The following is a 21,038-nucleotide window of genomic DNA, read 5'->3' on the forward strand; positions in this document are numbered from 1 at the left end:
TAACTTCTAATTATGTCTTGATTGTGTTCTGAGATTGTTTGAGGTAATGAGAGAAAACCAAATTCTAAAAATAACAACAAAAATAGTTACCATCATCTTTGTGAAATAAATTTTAATGAAAATATAAATTCAACGGCCATTCACTCACACAGAACAAATCCACTGAAGAGAATAAACTGAAAGAATTCACATTTGGGTGCTAAATTCAGACCACTGGTATGAAGTCCCACGACGACAGCAGAAACGGTTCTCTCATGGTCATAATTCATTAGACATCTCTCTAAACATCCACAGACAAACTGGACAATGTGTGACATTTTTGTCATTTTCAAGGTAAGTAAATACAAATGTTCATTATACTATAGCTATTCTGTCACTGAAGCTGATATAATCCATTTAGATTTGTGACAAAACATTGCTGAGTGAAGAACAAAAATATTTGAAAGTTTGGTTTTCTTATTTAATAATAAAATAAAAGTGATGATGAAATCATTACAGTGTTTATGTTACATATATATCACAATATATATCACAACATATTTAATTTCAGTGTCAACTTTAAATACGCATTTTCCACAAAATAAATTATTCAATACTTATTATGCAAATACACTGTAACATAAACACTATAACGTGAATTGATCTAAATTGTTAACTCCAGTTATCAAAAAACTAATTGAAAATGCATTTGCATAAATCCAAAACATACACAAAACACCTCCAAAAGTGCATTTCACTGAATTATTTTATACAGACCTTCAAAAACATTTGACACAGATATCACTCCATAACCTTTTACTAATATTATTAACTATTGATAAAACCATTATATGTCACATTATTTAATACAATATTTCACTCACATTCACCTATACATATAGACATATCTAGATTCTATTTATAAGCCTTTATATTCACTACATTAACTTCTCTAAACATTATGCATGATTTTAAACTGACATCTTTTGTTTGATTGTTCAAAACAGCAGCAGATTAAAACACAGCAGCAAAATTACAACAGCTGTTTTATGAATGAAACCTGTTTTACAGCTCTTGTGCTTTCACTTGCATCCTGATGTAGTTTAATACTCAGACCAGCGCAAACGCTATTCTCCATTCAAGAGTCACGTCAAATAAACCTGCGATAAATTGGCACATACGCCCCTGTCAGCAGCTTTGCCCGCTATTATGGTCCCCTCAATTACACAGTAGTTGCATGTGACTATCGTGTAGCGGCTCATTGCCTTTCCAAAGAGGGAAACAGGAACATCAACAGGTGACTGTGACAATGGAAGTTACCGATAAACAGAAGACAGTGTGTTGTACCACAACATTTCCGAAGTGTTGCAGCCTCTAGGTAAGCAGTCCGACAGGAAGTGATGTCATTTAGAGCCTGTTATGATGGTGGTGACTGTGGACGGGCGTGGATGGCCCTCAGGCGTTCCTTTCCTCGAGTTGGACGCTTGTTGCGTGGCCAGACCTAGACATAGATAACACCCTCTTCAAGGGCTGTTCGACAATACAAGATAACCACAACAACATACAGGACACATCATAGATGGTAAGTAACTCAAAATTGTGAACCAATTTTTTTTAATCAATACACATATTGTAAATTTATGAGTATATTTAATAGCCTGGTTTCCATTATAGATTTGTGCAAACCGTTTGCGATATTTTCTAAATGTCGATAAAAACTATTGTGAAATGATGGCGTTTATATTAACCGATGTTATGCGACTAAAACATAAATCGTGCCGGCGGATGTTGGTGAGTTTAAGTACAGTAAATCGCAGCCACTGCACTAGCCATTATTTTTAATCGAAGGAGACGTAGGCACATTAATGGCAAGGAAAGACCCTTATTCTTGGGAGTGGCCAGTTTCTGGGAGGTTAGTAAGCGATTTCGCATCATGTGACTTTAAGGTCAGGTGACCTGTAAATACAAAAAACAATTTCAACAGCAATATTTTTAAGATATTTTCATTTTTCAGTTTGCCTGCCATCTCGCCATGCGAGCGTTTTTGCGAGTTGACGTGCTTCCACTGGCCATATTTTCAATTCGCAATTTCAAATTGCGCAATTTGAAGGGTAATGGAAATGCAACCAGTGACAGCTGTTAACTCGATTTTTAGTCTTACACACAACAGCTGTGTTTTCATTTTCGTTTAAATTGCGCAAATTGAAATAGCATATTAGTAACGCGTCAAATGGAAACAGCGCGATTTCATGCAAATAAACTCCCATATATTGCAAAGGGTTTTTACACTCGGATAAGTTGGATTTTCAGGCAATTCGAAAAGCAATAAATATCGCAAAAATACAATGAAAATTAAATATGCCGTGGTATGTTTGGTTGGAGGACAAGACAGAAGAGGTGTGTTTGGCATCACAAGAAACGGCAAGCATATGACATCAAAATACTACGAGAGTGATTCAGGAGTCGACTGATCTGTATGCTTTTGTGATATTAGGTGTGTTCGACTTCATGCGGCGCTGCGCAGACCGATCGGCGGCTGACTTGAAGCAGTGCATTCCGGTTAGTATTTTTGTTCGACTTCAGCTGGCGTTGCAGGCACGTGACTGTGTCATATGGTTTTTAAGTACCGCGAGAGCGATTCGAGTTAGCCAGCGCAGTTCGTGAAGAGGAGCTGCACGGGCTGTAATGACGACACAGCTGTTTCACCATTGGTCGGATTCACCACATGACAACAATCACGTGTATTTCGTGCTTATTTTCACGCCCTCAGTTCCACAAATGCTCACAAATCTGTATTTTTATAACAGTTAAAGCTCTTTTCATGTCGTCGCGATGTGATATTGTGTCTTCTTCATCAAAATAAAATGGAACTAGAAATGAAAAAACGTAGACCCCACTACATTGGTATTTAAATAATATATGCTTATTTTGAACTTGATTCTTGTAAAAACAGATGCTGTAAGCCTCTTCTGTTCCACTCATGCTCATACACGGACATTCAAAACAGTATAATTCACTTTTTATGTAGTTTACATCTTACAAATCATGTTTATTGCGATAAAGCAAGCAAACGGCACGTGATCAGCCATGCCTGACGTAAATGCCTCAAACTACGGGAAGCACAGCGCGTCTGACTTCACGTCTCCGTTTTCAGCTCCTCCCCACCTGCACGCGGCTAATCTCGCCGATCGGTTACATCCAGCCGCAGCCGATGTTGAACACACCTATTTTAATGTCGTCCGCATGATGGTCTGCACGGCACCATATGAAGTCGAACACACCCATTGTTTTTTTTATTACGTATTGCGATACAACAAAGTCACGTTTTATTAACATAACATCTGTTAACGGAAATGCCATAATTTCGCAATAGTTTTTTTTTAAACATTAAGAAAATGACGTTAAAGTTTAGCGCAACTCTTTCATAGAAACAAAGCTAATGATATCTCACCATGTTGTGTTGCAGATCTAACTTATCCCGCTAACCAACAAAAATTGGGAAAAGGGTGACACACTAAACTAGGTTCCCGGGGGCTCCGATATGCTTTGGGCAGAATTAAAAATGCAAAAACGTTGCACTAATCATTTTACAAAAAAAAATCATATGTTTACAATGAGGAGATATAAGGTAAAGATGGATGTAGAGGGTTGGGGGGGCTCAGATTGTCTTATATGTAATTCGGGGGGCCCCAAGGAAAAAGGTTTGGAACCACTGCAATAAACTATTGAATACTTACGTAAAGCTCACACAATTGTAATAAACTGAGCTAGGATTCAATTCGTGGAGTAACTTTACCCTGTAAATGTGTGTAACTGAATTTGTCCCTTGAAAGACTGCCGTATAGAAATGTATGTGTATGTTAATGCAGTGCTCCATTTAAGTGTAGCTGAACCCCAGAAAAAAACATTTACAAAGTCAACGTGGATAACAACCATCGCTTAGTGTTTGCAAATAGAAAAGTCTGGATCATACTGTACAGTATGCTTCAAAATAAAATAAAAACTCAAGACCATGTGAGCCCGCCTCAGCAACTGAACAATTATTTCAACCGGGATATTGTATTTTAGTCCACATGGCCATTAGCTCAGCAGTAAGTCAAATCCACCCGCTGAGTGACATGACCATGCGCTCAGGTTCCCTTTGGCGACTATGTAAATGAAGGTTTTGACTGCAAGTCATTTGAATAATGACTAGTGGGACGGAGGCTTTAATTACAGCTTAAGAAAAACAAAACATTACAATAATAACTTACAGTCATTGCGGCTGACTGTGGACACATCGACTGACTGACTCTTTCCTGGCATGGACATCTGATTCTGTTTCCTGTGCTGTGAAGAATCCATACTGCTGCCCAGCTGAAGACGCCTCATGTGTCTGATCACCGCGGTTGCATTAAATGCTTGCTGTAGATAAAGACGCAAGAAGAGAGAGAGGGAGGAAGAAAATCGTTTCAAGCTGTGTTACTTTTACGCCAGACATAATGGGACACACACCTTCCAAAAAGTTCAACTAGTTCAAAAGTATTTTTCCAAAAGTCTTGGAGATCATCAAGATGTTTTCTGGAAAAACTGAGATGAGCCTTTATGCTATTTTTTTACTATTTTTGTTGTTGAACTCTGCCATGCAGACTATTATTGCCAAGTCTCTTTCTTATGGTGGAGTCATGAATACTCACCTTAACTGTAAAAAACTTCATTTAAAAACTGCATGTTGTGTTTACTTGTGTTATCATTGATTAATATTTACATTTGTTTTATGATCTGAAACATTAAAGTGTGACTAACATGCAAAACAAACAATAAATAAATAAAAAATCAGGAAAGGGGGAACACTTTTACACAACTGTATGTATGAGCTGTTTGGAGCTTCAACATGTTTGGCCATATACATGGACATATATTTTTATATTAAAAAACTGTTAAGCTGAAGCAAGGAAGTCATATACACTCACCTAAAGGATTATTAGGAACACCATACTAATACTGTGTTTGACCCCCCTTTGCCTTCAGAACTGCCTTAATTCTAGGTGGCATTGATTCAACAAGGTGCTTAAAGCATTCTTTAGAAATGTTGGCCCATATTGATAGGATAGCATCTTGCAGTTGATGGAGATTTGTGGGATGCACATCCAGGGCACGAAGCTCCCGTTCCACCAAATCCCAAAGATGCTCTATTGGGTTGAGATCTGGTGACTATGGGGGCCATTTTAGTACAGTGAACTCTTTGTCATGTTCAAGAAACCAATTTGAAATGAATGATTCAAGCTTTGTGACATGGTGCATTATCCTGCTGGAAGTAGCCATCAGAGGATGGGTACATGGTGGTCATAAAGGGATGGACATGGTTAGAAACAATGCTCAGGTAGGCATTTAAATGATGGCATTTAAATGATGCGCAATTGGCACTAAGGGGCCTAAAGTGTGCCAAGAAAACATCCCCCACACCATTACACCACCACCACCAGCCTGCACAGTGGTAACAAGGTATGATGGATCCATGTTCTCATTCGGTTTACGCTGAATTCTGACTCTACCATCTGAATGTCTCAACAGAAATCGAGATTCATCAGACCAGGCAACATTTTTCCAGTCTTCAACTGTCCAATTTTGGTAAGCTCGTGGAAATTGTAGCCTCTTTTCCTGTTTGTAGTGAAGATGAGTGGTACCCGGTGGGGTCTTCTGCTGTTGTAGCCACTCCGTCTCAAGGTTGTGCGTGTTGTGGCTTCACAAATGCTTTGCTGCGTACCTCGGTTGTAACGAGTGGTTATTTCAGTCAAAGTTGCTCTTCTATCAGCTTGAATCAGTCGGCTCATTCCCCTCTGACCTCTAGCATCAACAAGGCATTTTCGCCCACAAGACTGCCACATACTGGATGTTTTTCCCTTTTCACACCATTCTTTGTAAAACCTAGAATTGGTTGTGCGTGAAAATCCCAGCAACTGAGCAGATTGTGAAATACTTAGACCGGCCCGTCTGGCACCAACAACCATGCCACGCTCAAAATTGCTTAAATCACATTTCTTTCCCATTCTGACATTCAGTTGGGAGTTCAGTAGATTGTCTTGACCAGGACCACACCCCTAAATGCATTGAGGAAACTGCCAAGTTGATTAGATTGGTTGATTAGATAATTGCATTAATGAGAAATTGAACAGGTGTTCCTAATAATCCTTTAGGTGAGTGTAAATGTGGTATGGCATGAGTAAACAATGAAAGAATTGTAATTTTTGAATGAACTGTACCTTTAGGAGCCTAAAACCTTAGTCGAATGTGCATACTCACCCGCCATTTAGCTTTTGCAAAGTTTTTCTTCATCTGTCTACTGACTGATTCATGGATGTTCTTGCACAAAGCAGTGTCACCGGCTATCCTGCAGTAAAACATAAACAGTGGTTGGATTTTCTGCAGTTTCACCTGACATCCATGTGAAGGCAGCCACATGACATAATACCAAACCACAAAACATAATATTATTATAACATCTATAAGTACACATAGAGCTTAGGGTTTTGTGGTCAATATCAGTTTACACAAATGATGATTCATAAACCAGAAAATCTAAATTGTGGCAAGTCTGGCAATGCAAAAGCTAAAAGAAACATTAGTCTTCTTGGGCCACTGATACCAGCATCAGAAACCTCATAAGGTAAAACATGTTTCTAGTGTCTGAGTGATGTATAAAGAGAGATTAGGTATTGTTTTCCCTTGGTGTTTATTATAGATTAACTAGTTCTTTGGCTTAGCGGGAAGTAATGAACACCAGGACGGTAAGTGTGTGAACACATTAATCCTTGTCGCTCACCATGGATGCAAGAGAGCCTCTTCACAGGTGAGCCTCTTTTCTGGATCCTTCAACATCAGGTTACTGATGAAGTCTTTAGCTGTGAAACAACACAAATGCGATAAAAAAAAAACCTGAATCGGTTACACAAGGGTGCAGATCTAATTGTGAAAAATTGACACCCTCCTACACTTCCCCAGGCACCAGAGAACAGCTTGTTATGTGGGTGTTAAGTTGTTATTTTCAAACGAGACCGAATTGCCTAGTGCCAAATAATGCCTTTCAAAGGCGATTTATATCTGTAGCTGTAATATCACAGTGGTTACTTTCGGGGGAAAAAACATATTAAAGTTTCTTACAAAAAAAGTCGTGACTATCAGAGACAAAAAAAGTCGTGCTGATTGATGTGGGTGGGAGACACAAAAGGGGATTATTTTTCCTATAAAGATAACAAAAGCTTGAAGCAGACATGAATATACAGTACAGTTAGTACATAGTGAAGTCGTAACACTCACCCGAATCTGAAATGTCGTCCCAGTATGGGGAATCAAACTCATAATCGGCTCTTAGTATTTGCTCAAAAAGTTTAGAGTCGTTCTCGTCGTAAAACGGAGGATATCCACACAACCTGAGGAGGCAGAGAGTTCAACAGCATTCTTTTGCAACAGACGTCTTTACCCGGTAAGCAATAACTGTCATTTCACCATGTAGGTTAAGCATAGACCCGTTACAGTCTAACTACGAGTAACCCACTTCTAGCCAAAATAACCTTGAATTTGGTTACATGTCATTTTTGTTTAAATAACTTGTCCAACATTTAAGCAAAGTCAACAGTGATTACAAGTGGATTTTATTTATTTATTTATTAAAAGGCAATCAAATTTTCACTGACAGCCCAAATTTTGCCTTGTTTTAGGCTAGATGTCTGGGCTGTGATTGGATGACTATTCGAGAAAAATTGCTTGCCGGGTAGTTAACCCTACTGAAAAATACAGCAAGACCAGCACAAACTGGTAGCTGATTTGGCTTAAGCTGGTCCTCCCAGCCTGGCAAAGCTGGTGGGTCAGCTCGTCTAAGTCCAGCTAGACTTAAAAAGTGACCAAAACACAGCTAGACCAGCTTGCTACTCCAACAATACCAGCTAAAACCAAGCTGGGAGACCAGCTAAATCCAGCTCATCAGCCTATGCTGGTCTCAGCTGGATATTTTAGTACGGAATGCAATGTTAATGTTAGGGTGTTTTCACATCTGTAGTTCGGTTCATTTGGTTCAGGCCAAAAGCAAAAAATGATACATTGTAGCTTTTTTAGCAGTTTATTCCTTTTCACACCATACTGATTGCTCTGATCCGCACCAATTGAAACGAACCCACATTCAGTCATGTGATAAGATCCACAATACTCATTGGCCACATGCATTTGAATGTATTCCCTAAACTGCTTCTCGTTTGGTCAGAATCAACGTGCGCGAAATTCCAATGGAACCCCGGAAGTAAACAAAAAAAAGGAAAATACAGCAGACACCATGGACAGACGACTGCGCGCTGTAATTATGTCTGTGGTTGTTATACATAGTTTGTATACAGCACTCTAGACAAACTGTTCATTTCCAGAATGAATCGCGCATGCGGCTTGAAAACAATGCACTACAAACGGCAAAGACACCAAATTTCTGAGGCTCCGCCCGCACCTCCAAGTATGTCCGCGATCTGTCATTGTGCTAATATTGCTAATAGAAACTGTCAACAAACACTTACTCATCCGATAATGCACCGTGCATGTGACTACAGCAGCTGATTTAGTCGAAAATGTGCAGTACTTTTGCAGTTAGGTGCAGTTAGAACTCGGATCGTGTTCTCACCACAAACGAACCGCTCTAGAGTTTGTTTGAAGGATGTCTCGGTCCGCTTGTTTGGTCCGCTTTTGGTGAACACCAGAGTTTGATTGCTGCATTCTCACCTGCCCAAATGAACCGCACCAGGTGAGCAATCGAACTCTGGTACGATTCATTTGAACTAAATGAGGCAGGTGTGAAAGCACCCTTAGTTAACAATGATCAAATACAATTATACATGGCTAAGTAATGCAGTTAACCAATGTTAACAAATAAAACCTTACTGTAAAGAAACTACTCACAGAATATAAGCAATAACACCGATAGACCAGCAGTCCACTGCTTTGCTGTAAGGTTTTTGTGCCAATACCTCTGGTGCTAGAAAAGATGTAAGATGTAAGGCTTTGAATGAAAAAACTATTAATGTAATGTGAATAAAATATAGTTCACCTCAATATAACTATTCAGTCATTATATTTACACCCCATCATGTTCTTCCAAACTTGTATATTTACTGGTGTCCAATATTGGTTGAACTACTCCTTTAAAGGTGCCAAAGAATGTACTAAAATAAATATGTTCAATTGTTCTCTGATATCTACATAGAAGCTATCTGCAGAGACGGTTTTACATGTCTATTTATAACCGTAGGATTTGCCCCCAGAATGAAATGGTCTATTATTGCCTCATTTGAAAAAGTTGTGAATACTAATGTTGAGCTCTGCTCTGATTGGCTGTTTCACAAAGCAGCTCTTTTCAGTAGCTCTGTGTGTGTGTAAACAGACCTTATGAAGATACAGAATTTGAGGAAAAATCAAATGTTTAGAAATTTTTTATTTACGTTTCTACATGGTAAGTTTGTGTTTTTTAGTATGGACCTGCAAAACGTAACTCTAAAGTCAATAGCAGAACTTCAGCCTAAACACTATCATATAGCATTAACTAGCATATAGCGCTAACTCAGCAGTCACAACTTTGTTTTTAGCATTGTAATAACATTATAATAAATTTAAGGAGTAATTTAATGTTGGGGCGTGCATCTCGACTATAACGTCACAGTCGGTGTTATGTTAAGACTGGTCTGTTTTCCAGCGGTCTTTTGCATGCACGAGGTTTACATTAGGAGGGGGAACAATCGTGTTTAAGGCTCATTACTATGTACAGAACTCTTATTATTCATCTATGCCTAATTAAATACAGTTTTACATTCTACAGCACCTTTAAGGCAAGACTGGTTTGCATTGAATGAGCTATGTGTAAGATAAATGGATTGACAGCCCTACCAACGTAGCCTGGGGTCCCACACGCTGTTGACATGATATCATTGGCGGCACCCTCCATCTTGGACAGCCCAAAATCGCTTATCATAATCTTAGATTCTTCATGCGAGTTAAAATACAGCAGATTCTCAGGCTAATTGGGAGATGAAAAGAGTGAAAAGTGAGCTAAAGAGAGTTATTTACACTGTATTTCCCTTTTCTACCGAAGTAGAAATAAGTGGTCAGGGTTTGTCGACCTTTCAAGTCTTTCACGCTCATGGTTCCCTGTTGTGGTTTTACAACTGCCCTTGAAGAATAATGAATGTGTCTCTACGTATATCGATTTGTTTTGGGTGTGAGGGAATTCAGTGAAGGAAAACCATCACCTTAAGATCCCTGTGGACGATCCCCAACAAATGGAGGTAGTTAACCGCATCCAGGACTTGTTTAATTAAAGCGCTCGCGTCTCGCTCGGTGTAGAAGCCTCTTTCTACGATACGGTCGAACAGTTCGCCACCTGACACGCTGAAAGAAAAGAAAATACATGTGACATTGTAACCTGAAGATTACAAAATGGGGCGATAAGCAAACAACTGCAGGCGTGCGAGGATCGGCGTCCACTCACAGTTGCATTATTAGATAAAGATGAGTGGGGCTTTCATAAATGTCATCCAGAGCCACAATGTTCTCATGCTTGATTCTGAAAAGATAGAAAATTTGTTAAGTTACAATAAACTGGATGCTGTCATGTGGTCATGTATTCACAGTAGGGTCACATATTATAGATACATTTAAAAAGTGTTGATTTTATTAGTATCATCTAACCACTGTGCAAGACTGCATCTCCACCTGCACGCTGCAGCGTTCCTACTCCTCAACATTTCGCCGTCCCTTCTTGCCTGAACGGCTTTTTACCATGACAACCACAGACCTGCGCTCGGCCTCAACGTGCGGTGAATAGCGAGGTCTCTGGCGGAGGCCGCATGAATCATTTGTACGGCCTTTCAAACACATCTAACGCTTTACGCAGGGACAGGTAGAAGTCAGTGAAGGTAGGAGGCCGCGAGGGGTGTGACATAAAGACTGAGTCATCTCCCGCTCAGAGAAGAAAAGCTAAATCGCCCACTACCGGCTTGCTTTGAACTTTAGGTTATGGTCTGTTTCTGGAGGAACCTGTGATGTCTGTCATGCACGTCGGAAGGTTTTGGAATACTTACTTCCTCAGGACTGCAATTTCGTTTTCGATTCCGCTCTCTTTTCCTCGGAGCGCTTTTTTGGGAATGCATTTCACCGCGTACATCTCACCCGTGGCCTTTTCCTGGGCTAGAACCACCTCCGAAAAAGCCCCACTGAAGGTATGAGAGAGAGATTAAACACAGTTAGTTTTTTGTAGTGATACAGGAAACCACTGAGCCCTTTAGGTTAAAAGGATAGTTCACCAAAAATGAAAATGTTGTCTTTATTTACTCATTTTCAAGTTGTTACAAGGATATACATTTCTTTGTTCTGTTGAACACGAAGATGTTTTGAACATTTTCAATAATTAAACAGATCTGGGCACCATTTACTTCGGTTTTCTCCTACTATGAAAGTCAATGGTGCCCCAGATGAGCTTGATTCATTCTTCTGAATATCTTAATTGGTGTTCAGCAGAACAAAGTAATTTACATTCTCGTAACACATTTTTATAGTCGTTATGTGAAAATGTAAGCCAACAGAGTGGCTTGGTAGAAACAATAAAAGAGTGGGGTGCCAGATGCTACAATAGCACTTCCACATGCAGCGCTGCATAGACTGATCAGCATACGACATCTCGAGAGCAACCTGATAGTGCTGCTTTTGTGATACTCTTTCCCCGCCTTTCACAAGTTATTTCGCCAATTAAGAGAAAACGCTTCACTGCCAATGACGAGTTTTTACGGCAATCCATATTTCTGCTATTATCCACTAGTTGGCGCTCTTACCCAGCTTATAAAACACTGAAGCATACACTGATCCAAAAACAGTAAAAACTCTGAATGTTTTGAACATCGCTTTAAATCTGATCTCTAAAAAAATGTATTTTACAGAAATGCAATCATCTCAGCTTTCTGCTCAAAATTTTGTATTTTTGAAGAAACCTACCCCCATATATAAGAGGTGAAAAAACAGGTGTTTTTTGTATGTTTGTTAGTTTAAAAGCAGAGGGTCTGTTCTTTCATTTGATATATTGTATGTTTATATATTTGAAGAAGAAAATCTTCTGGAAGGCATTAAACTTTTGTGAAAATCATAAAAAATGCTTCCGCTGGCTGGCAACTTATTAAAAAAAAAAAAAAAAAAAAAAACGCTGGATAGGAAAGAGTTAATGGTAATGCAAAGGTTATTGGTCAGTGATTGAAATGCCTTATTTTCACTAATGTCACTTTATTTGGTATTTATCGCATTTGACTGTCTTTGAATGCAAAACCCACTAAGTACCTGCAAAAATCTCCAATAGTGCTATTAGTTTGCTGTGCTAGTAGGTTTTTGATATTTAAATGCAAAAATCGTATATATTGTGCCTTTAATGGGGTGCATGATTTTTGAAAAACACTTTGGAAAAGTATCTACTAACCGACATTGTTTCCTGGGTTGGGTACGTGTGGGGCGGGTCTATCAAAAGAAGGTCCAGGTTCTATTGGGGTAGGGACATGTTTGTTTAGGTGATTTCAAATGTCAACATTGGCTTTCAGAGATCACGCAACCCACCTTTAATCTCTTGAATATTTTAAAATTGTATTTTGGATTTCATTTACAAATAAAAAAATATATAATGTTAATAAAAATATGTTTTCAACAACACAATGTGCAAATAAAGGATATAAAAACAAATGGTCCCCAAAATGTAGTTTCTCTCTGTCTCTCTCTCTCAATTTATTTAGTATATCCTATCCTTATTCTCTATGTGTAATCAGTCGGTTACGGCCTGTAGCTAAACCTTTATTGGTCAGTGGAAATCTGCTCTAATCCCCAAGCACACGCACTCATTTACAAGCACTGACACGAGCACCCAGTAATTCAGACGGCTTGGAAAAACAGCATCTTTTAAGTCAAAGGGTTTCCTGAACTGTTTTATCAAAATGTAGGTCCTGGTGTTATGCCAAACCAAAGCATTTGTCATCTGTTTTTAAAGTGTAAAATTCAACGCTCATTCGCGATTGAAACATAAGCCCATCGGGAGGCTGAAAATGCAGTGAGTCATTGGCAGAAAGCCCAGCAGGTTTAGTACTTCGTAAGATTTGTGTTCGTATGAGAGCGTGAGATTGCAGTGGCTACAGCGTTTATCTCGGCTATTTACTTCCAGATGAGAAACAACAGTGTGAGCATTAATACATATATGTACATAATTTTACTGTTTACAAAAACAGCTCTACATACTCTAAAAATAAGTATTCTGAAAGGTATACCCGTGTATACCTTATATTATCTATATGACTCTCCCTAGCTGGTTCTGTTTTGGCAATACATGTAATCATATGAGCAGGTGTAGTTTTGTACAAGTTAACCGAACAGCGGAAGAGGAAATCATCAAAGCCACAGGAAGTGCTGCAGCCACCACCGACCTTTAAGTCAACGTTGTGGGGTTTGGATTTTCGGTTACTTTACAATAAATGCACAGGTATGTTTACAAGATTTGCATTGCAACAGTTCTTGACAAAGGTAACCAAGTAATATAAACACTTTTATATAACATGTACACATTAGTTGGAAATCGCGCATTTGCATACCTATTACCTCAGCTAATTTGCATAAAATTAGGTCGGACTGAAACAAATGCTCGAGTATAAAGACTCTGCAGTCCATAACCTCATTGCTTTGCAGTAATCTTGAATTTCCCATGCAAATGTCAATGAGTTTCAGAATACTATATATGGTCTATGAGATGTGGGCGTAATCACACTGTGGGATGTGGGGAAAAGTCAATTCAGATCGAGACCAGAGCCACAGGTATTTTGTCGATTAGCACAGAATAACACAAAATGAGTGAAGTGGGTGAAGTTAATGTACAGTGGGGGAAAACCGGGGTGTAGCATTCATGCAAGATTAACAGTTTTTGACATTTAATTTTTTATTGTTCTGTATTCAAATGTTTATATCAGATATTGTAGAAATGAAAGATATTCTATTCAATTCCTTTTTGTTACCTTTTATTCTGTTATATTCTACTCTGTTCTATTCTATTCTATTCTATTCTATTCTATTCTATTCTATTCTATGTGTTTCTATTCGATTCGATTCCTTTTTACAAGTTTATTCTATTCTATGTGTTTTTATTCGATTCAATTCCTTTTTACAAGTCTATTCTATTCTATACTATTCTATTCTATGCTATGCTATACTATGTGTTTCTATTTGATTTGATACCTTTTTACAAGTCTATTCTATTCTATTCTATGCTATGCTATGCTATGTGTTTCTATTCGATTTGATACCTTTTTACAAGTCTATTCTATTCGATTCCTTTTTACAAGTCTAGTCTATTCTATTTTATTTTATTCTATTCTATACTATGTGCTTCTATTCGATTCAATTCCTTTTTTTTCTATTCTATTTTATGTTCTATACCATTCTATGTGTTTCTAGTCCATTCGATTCGATTCCTTTCTACAATTCTATTCCTTTTTTACAATTTCATTCTATTCAATTTGGTTTGGTTCGGATCAATGTGTTTTTCAATTCGATTTGGTTCTATACATTTCTATTCCATTCTATTCCATTCTATTCCATTCTATTCCATTCTATTCCATTCTATTCTATTCTATTCTATTCTATCTTCTAGGGATGGGCAATATAAACAATATGCAATATAAACGATACAAAATTGGCATACGATAGAGATTTTATTTCTATTGCACTATCGCGATAATGCATGTTGATGACGCTATCTACCCGTGAAATTTAGAGCCACGAGCTGCAGTCGGCTGCAACGCATAATCATATTCGTCATTTTGAATAAACATGGCTGAAAGCGTCAGCGAAATAGAGGAGCTTGTGAAAAAGACCGGTGCAACATCTATTATTTGGACTTGGTTTGGATTTAAGCCGTCCAACAAGCAGCAGTAAAATATACTCTGTAGAGCAGGGGTGTCCACTACGTCAATTGCGATTGACCAGTCAATCGCAACGGCAATGCCGGTAGATCGCACATAAGTGAACTGCTGCTTCACATGCAAAATTGGCATTATGGACTTAGAATAAACACTTTTTATAAGGGTCTTTATAACGTGTTCTGAAACGAGTCTATTAGAAGCATTATATCGCAATACATATCGCTATCGCAAGAGGCTGCAATGTATATCGCAAAATGGATTTTAGACCATATCGCCCATCCCTACTATCTTCTATAAGATTCTGTGTGTTTCTATTCTATTCTATTCAATTCCTTTTTACAAGTCAATTCCTTTTTTTACAATTTCATTCATACAATTCGGTTCGGTTCTATAAATTTCTATTCCATTCTATTTGATTCCTTTCTTACGATTCTATTCTATTCCTTTTATTACATTCTATTCTATTCGATTAAGATCTATATGTTTCTGTTCTATTTGATTTAATTCTATTCAGTTCGATAAAATTCCTTTTTACGATTCGATTATATGCTATTTAAAACATTTCAATTCGATATGGTTCTTTTTGATGCATTTCTATTCTATTCTATTCGTTTTTGCAATTTTATTCAATTCAATTAGTTTTTTACCGTTCTATTCGATTCGGTTCTATATGTTTCTATTCAATTGCTTCTTTTCTCTTCTCTTCAATGCATTTCTATTTGATTCAATTTATTTTTACGATTCTATTCTATTTCATTCTATTCTATGTTTTATTCGATTCTTGGTGTTTCTATTCTATTCTATTCTATTCTATTCTATTCTATTCTATTCTATTCTATTCTATTCTATTCTATACTATTCTATTCTATTCTATTCTATTCTATGTTCTATACGATTCTTTGTGTTTCTATAGGATTTATTTGATCTACGTCATCAATGTTCGCGGCGGCCATGTTGTTGACATAGAACTGTCAGTCTGTCAATTGACAAACGAGGCAGCGTGGGTATTGTCCATGGTATTATCGATGTATTTTTTTAAAACCACGCGATAGTGTAATACACGGCTGTTCTAACAACAGCAAAAAGAACCCCGGAATTAGTTTTTATGCGATACCGACTGTCAGAAAACATGAAAGAAAGGAGAAGTTGAACCAGCGAAGGAGAGACTCCCAACAGCAAAGTCTGTCCCCATCATTTTACCACAGGTAACGTTAGGGATATATGCCTCACAGCAAAGTCTGTCCCCATAATTTGATCACATGTGGTTAGCTGTAAGCAGTGGCTGAAACTGCTCTTTCAAATAAGCTGCCATAAATTAAGACAGTTATTAAATTAGTATTAATATCTATATGAACATAATAGGTCTGGCATTGATACTAGGTAGGGAATTAAGGGCCGTTCACATTATAACGATAACTATAAAAAATATAGTTTTGAAAATCGTTTTATATTGAAGAGAATAGTGGAGCTCATACCAAAACGATATACATAACGATACAGATACAATGAACGACATCATTGGGATCATTTTCTGAGCGATTTTTCCCACCTGATGAAGGATAAACCACTGATAGCATTAAAATCTATTTGAACTTCAAGTGCACGAGTACTTAAAATGACAGTGAAGCTCATTGCTGAGGTCTATAACATAAGATTGCAGTTGCTGTGAAAATTGACTACGTAATGCTTTTTAATCTATTACATTAGCTAACTGTTATGCCAAAAGGTAAGATATTACACAAACTATTAGATTTACTGTTTAGAGTTACGCGAAACGCAGCGTATTGAAGACATCTGCAAAAGTTTTTTATTACAAGCAATATTAAAGGCAAGTGATTTGCGCGAGTGCCGTGAGCGAATAAGTTATCTTTAACGACGCTAATATAGTTATCTTTATAATGTGAACGGCCCTTCAGTGCTTGTATGATGTATGCGGACACTGTATGAACGATATAGTTATAAATATCCGGATAAGTTACGGCTGGCAATAAGGACGGATCTTAAGACTATTGGGTCTATTTGATATGGTTCCACACCAATCAAGCTCATCTTCTCTTGATACCGACGAGATGAAGCCATAAGGCTACTGCTCCCCTCAACTCAAATCTACGTGCGGCTAGGGGCAGGAGAGATGTCATGTCAACAATATCGCCGCCATTAGCTACTTCCGGTGTTTGCGAATAAGCCCTATTCTATTCGATTCAATTCCTTTTTCAATTATATTCTATGTCTATTCTATTCCTTTTTTACAATTCCATTCTATTTCAATTCAGTTCTATATGTTTCTATTCTGTTCAATTTGATTCTATACATTTCCATTCTATTCTATTTGATTCCTTTTTTCAATTCCATTCTATTCGATTCGGTTCTATATGTTTCTATTCTATTCAATTTGATTATATTCGATTTAATTCACTTTTGCGATTCTATTCTATTGACATATCAGCACATTGTAACCTTTAGATAAACTGGCATCTCTATAATACAGTTCAGAGGATTAAAATGGGATTAATCTAAAAATGTTCCTGGATTAATATCCCACTGATTGTAATTTTTCTCTAGGAATCCTTAGTGGTACAGAATCAACACTGGGACTGTAAAAGTATGTGTGTGTGGGTATAGGGAGTGTATTTGTGTGTAGATTTTTGTTGAGTCATTGTATGTATAGCTTTGAACACAGCTCATACAAGGAGTAGCATTTCAATTCATAAAACTTTCTACTTTTTTAGTATGTTACGGTCCTATTTTAAACAGAATTTAGTTTAGTGTGTCTGGAGGGTTGAAAATCTTGCGTAAGGCGCATTAGAGGATCAGTTATGTTATCTTTAGGATGGGAAATCCTGGATAGATAATCCGTGTTCCTAGGCACTTTCCATTAATAGATTACAATTTAGTATCCCATTACTTTAACGCATTGGGCACAAAGTCTGTTTTTATGTTTTTGTCTGTTTCCATCTAAATGAGAAAGAAAAGAGAGAGAGGGAGACTTCTGAGTGTTTTTCTCTCAATTGACAGCTTCAATCTGCAATCATATAATCCACAGTCGGGTCTTCAGAAGCATTAGGGATGAAGTGCTGAACCTCAACAACATACAGTCAGATTACAACTATCATCACACATGTGCATACTTTACATGGATGTTATTCCTGCTGAGATTTTATAACATACTCATACAAGACAACTAAAAAGCTTAGCGATGAGACACACAAGAATACCCAAGATAACTAATGTTACATATAGATGACTTACAAAAAAAAATAATGCTCTGACCAGCCATGATTGCTCCGTTACCACTTAAGCAACAAGCAAATCTATTTTGGTTTTGGCATGCTATTGTGAAAATGTTATGCAACACAATTGTTATCTGTATAGAGATGTATTTTATGCAAGACCTCATCTTAAAGATTTTAAAGACCCCAATATCGAACCTGACAAACCTCACTGGATTTATACACAAATGTGTTATACACTTTATACACATGAGATGTTTAGCTCTTCTTCATTGTAGATGCAGCAGCTTTTGTAATAACTGTTGAGAAGTTCACATGTAAGGCTGATGACACAAAGTTATTCACAATCTTCCACAATCTAAACCTGGGCAAATGGTTAAATAAAATCCAAAAGCTTTTAAAACTTCAGGAATGTAAAGAAAACCTGCATATTGGATCTGCAAATCGACAGTATTGTGCATAAACCTTTTCCGCTCATTTCAGACCATTTCCAATGAAACTCAGTAACCCATGTCCAATGCTGGCACTACACAAAAGCACAGAAACAGTTGTTAGTAACAACATGTGCCCATGTTGGCTCTTGTGGAATGGTAAAACATTCATTAAATATGACATATAAACTTTCCAAGCCACAAAAGTTGAATATGTTTTAATGATACAGACAACAGCATCCCCCTTACATCTATTTCAACGTACCTATGCCCTTAAATGAACTACACTAACTAAAAATAAAACATGAATCAAAATATTACTAATGTTCTAATACGTTAACAATAGTTGAACCATGGTATTTGTAGTAAATATATGGTAATAGACATATAGGTAGTTTCCCGGACTGGGATTAGATTAAACCAGGGCTAGGCCTTAGTTATTTTAGGACATTTAAGTAGTTTTTTACATCCACACCTTACAAAAAAGTTACTGGTGTGCATCTTGAGACAAAACAATGGCACTAATATATATTAATATATGTGCAAATTGTTTTATTAGTTAAAAAACACATTTTAGGCTGGGATAAGGCTTAAATCCTGTCTGGGAATCCCCCTATATTAATTAGTCAACCCAAAACATGGTTAGCACACTTTATAAATGCACATGGATAAAATTCCTAGATACTATGCCATATTATTTAATATACTACTATATTTACTACAGTTTATCAATTAACTACTGCTAATATTACAGAATACATAATGTATACTATACATTAAGGTTCCTATAATATCTCACAGTACATAGCCTACCACAATTTAGTGCAGGTTCCTATAGTTAATATTAAACAGGGTTCAGCTTAGTTAACTTCAAATTTAAGGACCTTTCAAGGTCTTTCCAGGTCCAATACCCTCAAATTCAAGGACTAAACATGGGGACACATTTCAAGTGAGAGCAAGGTTACATTGTGTTACTTTTAAAGATACATTGTTACAGTTCAATTTCGAGGGAACTCACGCTGCGTCACTGCGGTGACACTTTGGGAACGCCTCCAGGGGTAAGTGCGTCTGAATGTGTTTATCAAATTCAACCAATGGTGAGGCTTAATGACAAAGACAGGGTGACGCGGGAGCCAGGAAGTATATCGCTATCTGATATATTGCCAAAGACGGCGTTACAGGGACGCAGGAAGTATGGCAAGGAAGACACAGCGTCTCGTTCCTTTCTTAGGGAACAACAGTTACGTAACCTGAGACGTTTTCATGTGTCAAACACAACTATGCAAAAAAGCCTTTTGGTATGAATCAACATTCACATACAGAAGATATAAGCATTTAAAGTGAACAGTTTAGCACGTGTGCTTAAAAAGTCTAGAATTTTTATGATATTATCCTACACTACACAGCGAATAATATGGATTTTTTTCCCCAGAAAACATCTTGCATGAAATAGATTCAAGCACTTTCAATGACCTGTATCTATGTATGTATATTTTCAAAAACTTCCCAGGGCCTTGAATTGTTCCCCCCAGATTCACAAACTTTTAAGGATTTCAAAGACCCGTGGGAACCCTGATTAAAGCATACTACAGAATTATTACAGTTTATCAATTAACCAATACTACAGTATACATAAAGTGTAGTCATCCTCACTATAGTATACTACAGCATACTACAGTCACTATAGGATATACTAAAGTATATTACAATACGTCCAACAGTTTAAAAATTAACCAAATAAATTACTACATAATATTATAGTATACACTAACAAAGTGTAGTCATCACTTCAATATACTACAACGTAGGCTACTATAGTATATATTAAAGTACACTACACTATTTATCAATTCACCAGTTAATACTACAGAATACATATACTAAAAGTGTAGTCATCGCTATATTAAACTAAAGTTATAGTATACTACAACTTACTATAGTAAATATTAAAGGATACTACAGTATGGACAACTTTCATAAGGGTGTGTAGTTTATAAGAGCCTATATGTAATTTTACCATTGACGGAGCAGTAAACGGGTCTGATGAGATGTAAAAGTATTTCACCACCAGTCTGCCCAGCATCACCACAGCGTTACAGGTTAAACTTTCAGAACAAACTGGAAGGACATTGGAGGACGCGATACATACAGGACTAAAGATGAGAGAGAGCACGTGAAAGCATGAATACTTACGTGCCGAGGATCTCTTTAAACTCGAATATCTTCCTGATATCATCCACCTGCTTTTTCCACGATCCGTTCACAGACTCGTCGCTTCCTCTGGCCATGGTGTTTCCAGGGAGAGCGAATAACCTTCTTAACGCGTCAATCTTCTCCACCTTTCCCGTTATAGAAAATTAAATCGAGTAATTGAATACACGCGACTGGGACCTTGTACCGTCTGACCGGCTATAACTGATGCCCGCATTCCGATTCAGCCCGACCGGTGTGCG

General features: G+C 37.4%; 1 protein-coding gene across 2 annotated transcripts; it reads right to left on the bottom strand.

The window, feature by feature from the left end:
- Nucleotides 1-95: 95 nt before the first annotated feature.
- Nucleotides 96-21,038, bottom strand: camk1db (calcium/calmodulin-dependent protein kinase 1Db). Of its 2 annotated transcripts, none has more exons than XM_055192945.2 (11): nt 20,779-21,038; nt 11,070-11,201; nt 10,478-10,552; nt 10,239-10,377; nt 9,877-10,006; nt 8,896-8,971; nt 7,276-7,388; nt 6,782-6,860; nt 6,262-6,349; nt 4,233-4,383; nt 96-1,480 (listed from the first exon to the last, which is right to left on the bottom strand). In XM_055192945.2, the coding sequence occupies exons 1-11, from the start codon at nt 20,871-20,873 to the stop codon at nt 1,383-1,385; spliced, it is 1,176 nt and encodes a 391-aa protein (XP_055048920.1). In that variant the 5' UTR covers nt 20,874-21,038; the 3' UTR covers nt 96-1,382. The 2 variants fall into 2 exon arrangements, with proteins under 2 accessions (XP_055048920.1, XP_055048921.1); XM_055192946.2 differs by having other exon boundaries at nt 96-1,509; nt 20,779-21,037.

Source organism: Misgurnus anguillicaudatus, chromosome 6 (genome assembly GCF_027580225.2).
Source record: "Misgurnus anguillicaudatus chromosome 6, ASM2758022v2, whole genome shotgun sequence".
Taxonomy (NCBI): Eukaryota; Metazoa; Chordata; class Actinopteri; order Cypriniformes; family Cobitidae; genus Misgurnus; species Misgurnus anguillicaudatus.

What these genes read in the sequence shown, in the direction of transcription:
- camk1db (XM_055192945.2), bottom strand. Translation starts at nt 20,873, where the DNA reads ATGGCCAGAGGAAGCGACGAGTCTGTGAACGGATCGTGGAAAAAGCAG. An exon ending in TGGGACCCCAGGCTACGTTG is followed by an intron (nt 8,972 to 9,876) that starts GTAGGGCTGTCA and finishes CATCTTTTCTAG; the next exon opens with CACCAGAGGTATTGGCACAA. An exon ending in CACAGTCAGCCGCAATGACT is followed by an intron (nt 1,481 to 4,232) that starts GTAAGTTATTAT and finishes ATCTATGTCTAG; the next exon opens with GTCTGGCCACGCAACAAGCG.